Source organism: Haemaphysalis longicornis, unplaced genomic scaffold (assembly GCF_048455015.1).
Source record: "Haemaphysalis longicornis isolate Haplotype H1 unplaced genomic scaffold, Haemaphysalis longicornis Haplotype H1 scaffold_11, whole genome shotgun sequence".
Lineage (NCBI taxonomy): Eukaryota > Metazoa > Arthropoda > Arachnida > Ixodida > Ixodidae > Haemaphysalis > Haemaphysalis longicornis.
In genome coordinates, this window is record NW_027526214.1 from 108,273,774 (window position 1) to 108,287,453 (window position 13,680).

The window sequence follows — 13,680 nt, forward strand, 5'->3', positions numbered from 1 at the left end:
GGAGGGTGCCACGGCTGTCGCTTCACCCGAGTCATGTTGCGGTAGGAGTGGAACGGGGCTCTGTGTTACTGTCGTGGTGGATTTGACGTGCAGCAGTTGTGTAGCGGGCGACCAGGTTGGGAAGCATAGAACGCTCACGGAGCACTCACCGGAGCCCTTGCATGGGGTGGTTGAAGGGAAGAGGAGGGCTGCGGCTGGTTGGCGTCCTGGACGTCATCGGCTGTGGGTATTGTAGTCGTAGGTGTGGCTGCCGCGCTGGCGGTGGAGTCAGCGATGGCGACATTCGTTGCCGGAAACGACGCCGATGGTGCAGAAGGTACGATGTGCGGCGGCGAAGCGTGCACGGACCGCGCGAGTACCTAATCTGCTGCAGACCGAAAGCAGTCGGCCCCCAAGCCGTAGTGGGCGAGCACAGCAGCGCGGTCATCGTAGGGTGTTTCGCTGGGCGGTGGTAGGGCGAGGACGAAGCGGAGCTCGAGGCGAAGCGTCTCCCAGAGGATGGAGTGCTTGAGCGGCTGAATGGTGACGTAGTTCAGCGAGAAGGTGGCCTCAAGCTTGAAAAACCATCCTCGGAGGTGGCGTGCGTCGAACACCGGTATCGGCGGGTCCCCCCACGTCGCCATGTCGGTGTGCCGCTGGCCGGGTATCAGGCGCGGAACCTCCGGGTCACCAATTGTAGGAAGGGGAGCCGTGGACTCGCTTAGGCGATGTGGCTCTCCTACATTTATTGGGGTGTGCAAGGCCCGGCTGGAACTGGAGTGGGAGCGGCGATGGCAAGCGACCACCCAGGCGCTCGGTCGAATTCGATCTTGTTCTCGCGGTGCGTGGCACTGCTCACGCAGCCCGTCAAGCACCGCTGCTGCTGATGATTGTGGGATGCAAGGGTGATGATGATAGTGGCGCTGTTAACGGGTGAAGCTGCCGCCACTGCACTTTCTTTCTTCCGTATATTAAAAAAAATGTTGACTTCATTAACCGTAGTAAAGAAAAGAGCCCAACCACACACCTATGCCTCATTTGGCATTGTAGATTGCTGACCTATCTTTCTGTATTTCCTCAACGAGCCCCTCATTTCTTACAATATATATATATATATATATAAATATAAATATATATATATATATATATATATATATATATAAATATATATATATATATATATAATACGTAAAAAGTTTCGGACTACCGTAGCAATAAACCTTATGCAAAAGCGCGCCCTCTACCGGAAGAAAAACGAAACGAGCACGCGACGCCATGTTGGGGGATGGCGGTCGCGGGATTGCTGGTACGGAGCTTGCGAGGGCTTTCTCGGCATGACGATCCTTTTATATTCAGACTTAAGCGCAGAAAAATTACCGACGATTGATCTTTGGACCTTTCTTTGTTGCCCACATTTGCGGGCGATTTCGTAAATAAGCTTTATGCATCGAAAAAGCAGTCAGGGCGGCACCGGCAGGGATGCTGTTGAAGACTGTCGCGTTTCTACTTGTTTTTTTAGATGCAAAGCATCACTTGCTCGCGGCGATGTCCATTTTCCTTCCGGCGCAAGTCCGCAGCTCTCCTCCTCTCCACGCCAGCTCTGATAACGTCATTCTCTCCCCTCCCTCTGTACACACCACCTGTGTGCATTGCTCCTTATCTACCGCTCTCCACGGCAGCTGTGATAACGTCCTCTCTCCGCTCTCATCTACACAACAGGTGTTCCTGCTGCTTCTCCTCTCCCCTCCTCCTCGGCACTTCAGATAAACCAGGTCGGCGCCGCTGCTCCCTTCAGTTGCAGCTTCAGTCTGCGCCGTCGGATGAGCTGACAATGGACGCCAACAATTCTGGCAGCGACCCGCCGCGGTGGATCAGTGGCTAAAGCTTTGCGCTGCTGAACACGGGGTCGCGTGTTCGATTCCCGGCCGCGGCGGCCGCTTTTCTGATGGAGGCGAAAAGCAAATAAAATAACACCATCTTCCCACGTGGGAACCCTGAGGCATCTCGAGTTTACACGAGTTTTCACGGCTTCGCATATCCTCAGGGTTTCCACGTAGGAACATGGTGTAATTTTTTGGCTTTGAGAACGCAAACATTGAACGTATCCTGCGGGTTTCTCATCCTGCGGGTTTCTCAGGAGGTCATTCCTGAAACGCTTCAAAACTTTAGGGCTGTTCTGAGGTTGAAATGGGAGAGGGGGTCGCTCGCGATATATCTACACGCTCAGGATCCTCTGGGATGCAGAAAACCTGCAAAGGAAAAAAAAAACACTGAACAAAATAAATTGCACACCTGGCATTTTTTAACAGCGGAGCTGTTGTAGCTGGCCGTAATGAGTAGCGCGTAATGTGTGTGGCGTGTAACGCGTTGTATATTGCCAATAAATTACAAAAAAATTTCCAATAAAAATTAAATTACCTATAAATTGCCGAGCGCTGAGGAGCGCGTGCCTCGTGGGGACCGCCGAGCGTCCCCAGCCCACGCATAGGCTTCAGCGAAAAAAGAAAAAAATGGGAAAAATTTAAAAGCGAGAAAATGCCGAGCGCTCGTGAGCGCGTGCCCCGCGACGACCGCTGAGAGTCCTTTGCTCGCGCCGTGGACAACAAAACTGGGTGTACACTACCGCTTAAAAAACTCCGCTCGAAAAATTTCATCTGAGGAATATAGGCTACGGTCGAAAGCAGGCTACGAACGGTAAATGACCGATACTCGGGATTACTGCATACGTCACTTGCGCTACTCATGGCGCTACGTGAAGGTTGCAACTCTCGCGGATCCCTTAGTTGCTGTAACGTTTCGCAAACGAAAGAATGCGTAGTACTTCTATAAAAGCCTATCGAACGTCCAGAATAAAAAGAAAACGTGGGCACGCAAAGCACGAACGGCAGACTCAAATCTCTTCCCGCACGATAAAGAACGAGCTGACCGATGCAGTGCGCCTTAACAACATGCAGGGAGGAATGCTTCGCAACAAATACAGGGCTAGAAAATAGCTCACTTCGGGACATTTTTAGTCCTACACATAATATTCGTTTCGTGACTATGCGTGCGATCTAGCTATAATATTACTCCGCGAAGGGACGTCGACACCCGCAAGCGACTTCACGCAGGGCTCGAGTCATGCTGCCATTGAGAAATAAAAGAAAAGATGTGGACGCCGTTTCTGTGTTAGTCCTCGTCCCAAATACTGCCACGCGGCAGTATTTGGGCATCTTAGACAACGATAAATGCCGACGTGCGCGTCGCTAACCACGGGATATTGTGTACACAGAGGTATCGGTAGATCCGGGAATCCCCCAACATGGCGGAAGCGCACGCTGTTCCCGGAAGAGGGCGCCAGTTTTTGCATAAGATCTATAGGTCAAAACTGTTCTAGTGTTTTCTAGTGGAGTTTAATAGAGAGGGCGTATCAAATTTCTGGTCACCTAATTGCCGATCCTATTCTTTGACATAATCATTCCAGTCGAGAAAAACAATATCCCCTCCTTTGTCAGCTGGTTTGATTAAAATGTCCTGCCGGTTATTCAACGCATTGAGAGCATCCTGTTCGTTTTTTGTAATGTAGTGATGACGGGTTTGTCGTGATTTGTATGCCTGAAAAACGTCTCTCTGGACAGCACGAATACACAATTGGAATTTTTCCTCCCTTTGTGCACTGGGCGTCCAGTGGTGCTTGGCGACGATAGAAGGTTTGGCATTCTCCCTATCACTTCTATCGAAGAAGTACTCTCGCAAATGCAGAGTACGGGCAAACATATCTAGATCTTTCAGGAGTGTTAATTCTGAGTACTTCCCGTTGTTCGGGCAAAATGTGAGACCCCGGGACAGAACAAATATTTCACCGACGCCTAATTTGATCTGCAATAAAAAACGATGTTGCCGCCCCCGCCGCCGCAGTCAAACCGTAGCCCCAGATCCCCCGGTGTGCTGTCAGCAGCCTCGACACCGTCAACCGAATCCACAAGAGGCAGACTCGGTTGATGGGTGACACCCATCGCATACAACTCGCCATGTCCCGGAACGTTATCCCTCAGAACGTTATCCCATGTCCCGGAACGTTATCCGTTAAGCGTCAGATACGTTTGTAGTATATATAAATACCCCAGAAAGTGAAGCGGAACACATTCGACCAGATAGCCGAATTGGTAACGCATTCGAGATCTAATCGAAAGGCGCGGGTTCGGTCCCCACTTTGGGCGCGTGTTTTTCTTTCTTTCTTTCTCACGTAATTAATAATAATAAATAATAATGTAACCTCACTAACGGTAAAAAATATTCTAACCATTCCCCTGTGCCTTCTTTGGCGTTGTAGACTGCCGGCATTTCTTCCTGTATTTTCTAACGAGCCCCTCATTTATAAACCCTATTATCATGCGAAAGCTTAGCGAGGGCCTCGGTTCTGGCAGCCTTGATGCCAAGGTAGCATAAGAGTGTTTCCCGCCAGTTACCCGCTTATGACAGGCTGTAGACGTTCGCGTCACGCCCCGGGGGTTGAAAAGAAGGTCCCCTTCTCCCCGTGTAGTCTGAGTGGCGCTGGCTACCACCCTCAAGCGTCAGATACAGTTGTAGTATAAATAAATACCCCAGAATGTGAAGCGGAACACAGTCGCCCAGATAGCCGAATTGGCAAGGCATTCGAGATCTAATCGAAAGGCGTGGGTTCGGTCCCCACTCTGGGCGCGTGTTTTTCTTTCTTTCTTTCTCACGTAATAATAATAATAAATTATAATGTAACGTCACTAACGGTAAAAATATTCTAACCATTCCCCTATGCCTTCTTTGGCGTTTTAGACTGCCGGCATTTCTTCCTGTATATATATATATATATATATACATATATATATATATACATACAAGAAAAGAAAACTTTGAACAACGTAAAAGCTCAATTGTTGCCAACGGTTTAGCAAAAAGACGTGCGTTCTTGCTTTCGTCAGGGCGAGCTGATTCAGGAAGTCTCTTTGCTGAAACGTTGCAACAATCGGGCTTTTACCTTGTTCAAAGTTTTCTTTTCTTGTGTGCTCTACCATCTTCAATGATCTATTCCGCGCCTAATATATATTTATATATATTTATATATGTATATATATACATATATCCCTTTAGGTCAGGAATTAGTATATTCACTGCAGAAAAATTCTATACATCGAGGTTTAGCAGTGTTAAGTGTCTACAGGTAAGAAAAAAAGTTCAGTCTCTCTAGCATACTTATTACGCAAACGGCGTCGCGTCCCAATACGAAAATAACATTACTCAATCGTGCTTTTTCCTATAAAACATAATACAAAGCCGGAGGCAGTTTACAAACAAGGAGGTGAATAACAATTTTTGCACATGAAAGAAGCGTTTTTACTTTTTATAAATCATTTACGCCGCCTTAAAAAGAACTTAGCACAGCAACACACCGGAGCTCCAGCAAAATGTGGTGGCGTCACTTTTAAAAAGATGTTTATGAGTGCGGTTCCGCCATTCCACATTACATGGGGCTACCTTTTACTTCCGTAGGTTTCAAACATCACGCACCGCTCTGCAGCCTGAATATTTTTCGTTTTTACGAGGAAAACGACGAAGAAAGTCGCGTCTCCATAAGGAGACATGCTGACGGAAAGGCATTTATATATATATATATATATATATATATATATATATATATATATATATATATATATATATATATATATATATAAAAAATATATATATATATATATATATATATATATATATATATTAATGTATGTATATTAATGTTGTGTGAGGAATATTGGTGCAGTGGAATATTGTTGCGTCCAGGAATATCGATGCACAGCTTCTTTTATTGTATCCACGTGTTCTGTGAAGAAATTGTAGTTGCTCTCCATGCTCTCGAAAAGGTATCTCGCTACTTGTTGAGAAAAACCGGGCTCCTCGCTTCCGTGCAACGAATTGAAAGGTACTTTGTTCCAGTTTGGCTAATGCTGGGTAAAGCTCGCTTCGATTCTTCCGTACTACTCTAGAGAGTTTTAAGACCGTGGGGGTGCAGGAGCACCCAATAGTCGATCACATGTCGAAGAAAACTGTCGGGAGCACCTTTGCAGCCCTACGTTGGAGCGTAGAGAAGAAAACATTTCCCACATAGCGTCAGCCTGAGGCATCTCCACGTCTGCGCAAGCTGTTCTTCTGGCATAATCTTCTTGGGATGGCACCAGCTTATATGCGAGAGCTACAAAAGCGGCTTTCACCGACTTTCACCCACTTTCGACTGTATAAATAGGTCATAAAAATGTGTTGCCAGGCTGCGCAAGAGGCCCTTTTCAAACGATGTGGTTTTATCAGTTACAGATATCCTCTAACGAGAACTACTTTTGTGCATGGGCAAGCTGTGTTACTTGTAGATAAGTTCGGTAGTGGTATGCTAATAGCTCAGGCTTCCTTGGTTACAGGCCAGCCTTTCAAAGCCCCAGCCATTCATTTACAATCATTTCGCCCAGATTGTGAAGACCAGGCTTGGGAGGTTTGAGTGATATCAAGGCGCAGACTGAACACCGTCTCTAACATTACACACCGGTCACCTACACGCTCGGCTGAAAAAAAGAGCAGCCTAGCTACAAGTACCCGCGGCTACAGCCAAGAAAACCGCTAGATGAAGGCCGCCATAATAGAAAGTGTTGAACTACTTACGTATTGAACAGGCAGTACTTGTGCGCCGGTTTGGTACCGCTACGTAGGCCGGTGTGCCGTTTCAGTGCCGCATTTTATTGGCAGGTGTGCATTTAAATGGCATTTGAATGGCAAGAGAAACGCAACGTTCTCTAGCTTCGGCATGTCATCCCAATGGTTAAACGCGCGGACGCGAGTGTACTGATCCAGTCAGTCATCAACGTCTATATCGTAGAGTCCTGCGAAATGAGGGGGGTCACGTTGGCAGCTGGCGATAGCAAATGCCAAAGGCGCAGCAGGGGAGTTGCCAGAGGGACTGCTTCCTGCCTAATGCTCCATCGTTGCTACAGGCAATCGCCTACCTGAATGGATCTCTAAGGGTGTGCTTGGAAGCCGTTGAGGACGGGCTGGAGCGCAACCTCCACCACTTGTAAGGGCCTTGCTTACTTGTGGAGGTAAGGCGTTTATTTTATGCAAAACGCGTGTCCGAACACCGGTCCAGGAATCAATGGTGATGACCTTCAGTCACATAGTAGGCGTAGCGTTCCTCGAAGTGTATTATGATTGGGATAATTAGAAAGCGAAATAAATGATTTTCTACTCTGCGGAGCTTTGCGTTGAAAATATATATGTCTGCGTTGGGGGTTCCTGCCTAAAGACTGGCGTGAATCTTTAGGAGAGTGACATAAAACTGTGCTTATGGCATTTTTTTCCGCAGCGCCGAATAGTAATATATTTATTACGTACTATTTATTAGGTACTATTACATATGTATTCTTGTTATGTACTACAATACAGTTACACCTGAAGCGGCGAACCTATAAATAATGAATTCCCGATTTTAACGAAGTTTTGCAATTCTCCACTGCCAGCCCCACTGAATCCTTGGTGTTTCGCGACCTCTTAAACGAAGGCATTACGACGGTTAACCTTGCTGCAACGAAATCGCTAGGATGATAAGTCATTACCTTTGCACTTTTTCTTGAATATGGGATGAAAAAATGAAAACATTTAGTCAACTTCGACGCAATGCCCGTAGGCACAATGCGTTTGGCGTGTCAGTGAAGTTTCTATTAGCTGGTAGGCCTGGATGTCGGACTTTATTGCTCAACTCGACCGCTACCGGCGGTGTCGGTTAATCGGTGATGAGTTGTGCTGCCATAAAACGAGACGTTTTGCCTTTTCAAGACAAGTTCGCAATTTTAAACGCTGTCTCCGGCGGCCCAAAAATGAGGAACGTCGCCGCCCGGCATCCCATAAAAACTTTGAGTGTGGCGATGAGCACCAAGTTCGCAAAAAGGCTCCTTTCAGCATAACCCTGTCTTGAAAACACGTTAAGACACCAAAAATTGTCAAAAGGCAAACATTATGCTAAAATAACGTTTGTGAATATGGGGGTTAGTGAACTTGCATCTCTGGAGTGACGTTTAGTAACTGTAATAGCCAATCCCGCAGTTTTCACTGTGAAATAATTACGTTAAGGATGAGTTCACCATCACTAATGTCTAGAATTTTTGTTTTGCACACGCTTCGTTCAAGAGAGCCTTAACACAAAACCTACATGTAATGTTTGTCAACTTCGTTATTTCCACGTTTGACAGTACCTGCATTTTGATTCTATCGAATAAAAAAGAGACAGCAATTGGTCCGAATATTTGGCAACACCAATCGTCTCAAACTTGTTACATATTGTCACGTAGCCAAAGATGACACAGTCGTCTTGAAGGAAAAACAAGTTTATTGGAGCGAACCTATGCTCCCCTAACAACTCAAAAAGTACACAGGCGGCGAAGCAGCAGGTAACAAAGAGACGCAGTTCAGCGAGGGACGGCGAGTGGAATGCCGCGGCGTCTGCTCTGAAGATCAAAGATTGTTCTCTGCAAGCGACGTTAGAGCGAAAACGCTCTTTTATCAAAATGAGATAACCAGTGCGGCATAAAATCAAAGAATGGAACCCGCGCTTCGCTTGGGGCACAGATAACACAGCCGGGCGCAGCCGGGCAGCGAAAACATGAAATAAACAAATCCAATGCATGGTTCGCGCATTACGTACCCTCTAAGAGTGCATCGACCCGATCCTAATACAAAACTAGAGCCCCGGCAAACAAGAACAAAAAAGTCTGTCTTCCGGAGTCTCGGCAACGGAGGTTTTGGCGGGCGGCATTCACCAGATGCTGGTTCATTACACGAACTCGAGTGAGCTGGCGGGAATCCTCCGCACGTTTAAGATATCCTTGGACGTCGGCGTTGAGGTCGTCGTCTTCTACGTGCGGAAGCGTGGCGTCGAGCATCGTGGTAGGCTGTCTTCCTTTGAGAAGCTCGAACGGTGTCTTCTGTGTAGTTTCCTACTTCACTGTGTTGTAAGCAAATGTGACATACGGGAAGGCTTCGTCCCAATTGTTATGTTAAACGACGACGTAGGCAAACACCTTATCTACGATCGTCTTGTTTAGACGTTCCGTAAGTCGGTTCGTTCGGAGGTGGTACGCCATCGTTCTTCGGTGATCTGTGTTGCTGCAGGGTCAGATTCCTTGTATAAGCTCCGCAGTGAAGGCCCTTCCGCAGTCCGTGATAAGGACTTCAGGGGCTCCATGTCGCACCACAACTAGGTTTACGAAGAACTTCACTACTACTTGCGCAGTCTCCCTACCTAAAGGTGCCGTCTCTGCGTAGCGCTTCATGTAGTCTCTCGCTAAGATATCCCACTTGCTGTGGGATTGTAACGTAAGAAACGGACCCAGAAGATCAATTTCATCTGGTTGGAAGGGCCTTGAAGTGACGGCGATATCCTGCAAACGTCCGCGGGCCTCGCCGGTGGTGTTTTTTGTCGCTAGTAATACGCCAGTTGTGGACGTGGTGGGTCACATCAGAGGTAAAGCGCGGCCAATAGTACCTCGCCTTGTTTTTCCAATACACGGGTCGTCGTGGCACGCTTCGAATATTTCGTCACGAGCGTCCCCAGAGATGACGAAAACGTAATTCGTTCTCTTTCCGGGGCTTAAATTCTTCTTACAGAGGACGGCGCTTTTCAGGCTGAATGCTGGTAGGTTGCGTTTGAACGCTTTAGGCACGGCGACGTTGCGTCCTTTGAGGTAGCCGATCATGACGCGTAAGTCAGGGTCGGCACGCTGCTGCGCGGCTAGGTCGCTCTCCATCACGACTCCGAAGAACGCACTGTCTTCATCAGAGTCTTGCTGCGCCATGCACAGCCAAAAAGGCATCACCTTGAACTCATATAAGCCTTCCGGGGCTATAAATACAGGTTTCTCTTGGTGGGTTGACGGAGGCTAGGGACGGGCAATCGGCATCGGAATGTTTCCTGCGGGATTTATGGATGATTGCAACGTCGAACTGGCATATGCATGGGGGGTGTGGCGGTTGCTACACCAGCGTGGCCAATCCTGCTCTGGTGAGGGAGTGCGTTACCGGCAATGGTTGCCGGGGTCAGGCTGCACCCCAAGCCCCATTCTGCAATTCTATCAATACGCGGATTTAAAAAAAAACCGTTGGGAATTGTCCGGCACCGGGATTCGAACCACGGTCCTTCTGCACGCGAGGCGGATGCTCTGCGTCCACGCCACCGCTGCACCCGATGCAAGTACCGATGCACCGGTGCACTGGTGCAACCGGTGCAGCCGCTGCCAGTGCAAGCTCTATCGCCCAAGACGGCCAGAGGGGTCCTTTAAATTGGAGACCAAACAGCGCATGGTGGTCTGTCACATCCTTGAACGGTCTACCATGCACGTATGGGCGAAATCGTTAATGGCCCCAATAATAGCTAGGCACCCTTTCTCGGAGGCAGAGTAGTTTTTCTGCTCCTTTGACAGACCACGGCTGCATAAGCGATTACCTTTTCGCAACCGCTTTGCTCTAGGACGAGGATGGCACCCAAGCCTATATCACTGGCGCCCGTGTGCATTTTCGTTTCGGCATCTTTTGTGAAATGAGGCAGCACAGGCGGGCTTTGCAGGCGTGTTTGCAGCTCGAAGAATGCTTTTTCTTGGTCGTTTTTTCAGCTAAAAGGGGTGCTATCTTTCGTGAACCGGTTGAGTGGCTCTGCGATGCGTGCGACGTTTGCAACGAAGCGCTGGTAGAATGCGCACAGTACGGGTAATATTCGCACGTCCTTCTTATCGGTCGGCTTTGGGAAGTTCGCCATGGCTGAAGTTTTTGCCGGATCAGGTAGGACTCCCAGGGCGTTGATGACGTGACCGAAGAACTTATGTTCCTCATAAGCAAAACGGCACTTTTCTGGCTTCAGCGTAAACCGACACGTTTGTATGGCCCCGAGTACAGATTCCAATTTTGCAAGATGTTCGTTGAAAGTCCGGGCGAATACCACAGCGTCGTGAAGGTACACGGTGCACGTGTGCCACTTTACGCAAGCTAACACAGTATCCATGACTCTTTGAGGCGTTGCTTCGCCGTGCACAGCCAAAAAGGAATCACCTTGAACTTGTATAGGCCATGCGGGGTTATAAATGCAGTCTTCTCTCTGTCTCTCTCGTCCGCTTCAATTTTGCAGTACCCGGCCTTCAAATCCATCGATGAGAAGCACTCAGCGATCGGCAGAAGTAGTCGAGGGCGTCGTCGAATCGTGGGAGGGGGTACACGTCCTTTTTGTTATTTTGTTCATTCGCCGGTAGTCAGCATAGAACCCTGATGTGCCGCCTTTCAGATGCGAAGCATTTCATGATAGGGGCTATCTCCCCCCTGTTGTTGTTGCGCCGTTCCCAGCCGCCCTGCGCAAGCTCGGCCTGCTGAACGCCCGGCGGTGTCTTACCCTTTAACGTCTCCTGTCCTGGATCGACAGTGTTGCCGGTGTATTCCTGGGCCGGCACGAGACGAGCACGGTTCACACGCCTTTGACGTTCAATTGTCGTCGTCGGCGGCGTGCGTCGGCGGCGAGCCTCGGCGGGCCATGATTACAAGCAGCCCACAATCATACGGGGAATATGCATAGACCTCATCTTCAGCAACTTAGATTCATCCACTACAACAGCCCTTGACTTCACATTTCATGGACAATAAGGCGGTCATAATCAAAGCGGAACGCCAACCCCAGCTCGACGTCACCTACGTTAAACATGATTACGGTAATGCCTAAATAAAGATAAACTTATACCACATACAACGTCTCTCTATCTCTATTTAATGCCTCTCCACTCTTGCACCCCCTCCCTCCAATACAATTAAAGGCCAACTACACTCAAATTTCACCATGGCCAAATGCCTTGGAAATGTGTAGTAGGTACCATACGAAGTACTGCGACGCGACTGGTAGCTCTGTGCAATGCGTGGTATTCAGTTTCAGGCACTGAAAATAACGACCTTGCAGACGACAAAGCACCTGCCGGCGTGTCGCGCAAACAGTCATTTAGCCGAAGTGAGATGACAGCCGTCCGGCCGATCGGCCTGCATCGCAGCGGGAGAATCCAGGAAACTCGTATTTCGCGCCAGTACGCCTGGCATTCAAGGCTCCGAAGAGGCTTCTATAACCGTACGCTTCTCTTTTTTTCCAGTGTAGTCGCGACATCATGCCTACGCGGTGTGCTGCTGTCGGAGCGCACGATTAGTGTCGTGCTTGCGTGACAAGCGCTCGCTTTTCCGCGTGCTTCCCACACCCTCGCACGCGCGCGCTCACACTTTCGTCCTGGCTGGCCGAACCGGCCGGGTCGGCCGGTCAGCACAGCTCGCGCCAACAGCCGATACGTCACTTCCTCCTGCCTTTATTGGCCGCGTTTTGGCCAGTTTCGTTTTCAAAATCGCTGATTTTTTCTGGTCGCTTGCGGCGTAATTACGCACATTTTAGGCGTCATACTTCGTACATCGCGGTCTTTTAGTCATACTATGCAGGAATTTTGATTTCGCCCGGTTGAAATTTTGACTGCAGTTGGCCTTTAAACCATCTTCCCGTAGGATGAATATTGTCGAGCCTGTTCCCTCCCTTGCTGCGCCGTCCACACCTCCACGGCGCATGCGCGTCTCTCCGCGATTCTTCTCCTCACAGCCGTGTACACCAGGTGCGCACACGCGCTGCGTGCTACTCCACTGCGCATGCGCGCCTCTCCTCCATTCTCCTATTCCATTCTCCTCCTCACCCTATCCACGCTTCTTCTTACTCCAACACCACACACCATTTCTACTCACACTAATCACTTCAACCGCATTTACAAACCAACCAACCCCCACGGCTGCTTCGCATCCTCCTCAGGGTTCCCCCATGAGAAGAAGGTGAATTTTGTTTCTTCATGAGTAGACCGGGCGCCGCCCTGGGACTTTTCGATGGCTGTAAAATGTTGTCGCTGAGAATGTTCGATATGAGTCCGGATGGCTTCCCGCTCGTGTAAATAGACACGGTACGGTGACCGTAGGGTACGTCGGGCTATATCTTCGGTTAAATTCAGAGCTCCGCTAGGGGTGTCTCACGTATTTTGAGTTTGACAAAAAACACTTGCTGTTGTGACGCAGAGGATTCGGTGATCTGTCCCAATTTTTTTGCGGCAGCACCGTGTTCACATCGAAACGATACGGCAGCTTGGAACTATCTGCGCGTGCGCATTCAAAGTTGGCGACCGGGATCACTTGACCTGCTTCTTGCGTGTCTTCGAGGAACGCAACTGCGGCACCCTTGTTTAGATGCTAGTACTCTTCGTTGAAATTCGTGAACAAAATGTGGGATTTGCATCGCCCAAACCGCGGAATGCCTCTTGCGACGGCGACAGAGCGGTTCAGAAGCAACCTTTGGTCACTCTCTATGATAGCATCGACGTGAGGAGCAGCATCTTCACAGTATAGGAAGATCATCAAGCTTGCGCGGGGATGGGGTGTGACACGATCATCGGCCATCCTTACAGCGGCACGGGGTTCGGGATTCGGTTCCAGTGTCATGGAATTATCGGAGAAAAAATTTTCGACTCGGTCTGTAGATCAATTATAGCACCGTTGTCATTCAAGAAGTCCCTTCTAAGAACTACGTCGAGGTAGCAGTTAGGCAAATAGGCAAAATAAGGAAAGCGACAGCGTACGTGGTGCCATCTATGTTGACGAGTGATGTCAAAGTGC

The 13,680-nt window shown here is 48.9% G+C and overlaps 1 protein-coding gene across 1 annotated transcript in view; it reads right to left on the reverse strand.

The window, feature by feature from the left end:
• Positions 1–359: 359 nt before the first annotated feature.
• Positions 360–13,680, reverse strand: part of LOC144160744 (uncharacterized) — a 67,409-nt gene continuing 54,088 nt past the window's right edge. Inside the window, exon 3 of the mRNA XM_077691928.1 lies at positions 360–554. Within this exon, the coding sequence (XP_077548054.1) occupies positions 360–554 (195 nt within the window). The remainder of the gene's footprint in view (positions 555–13,680) is intronic.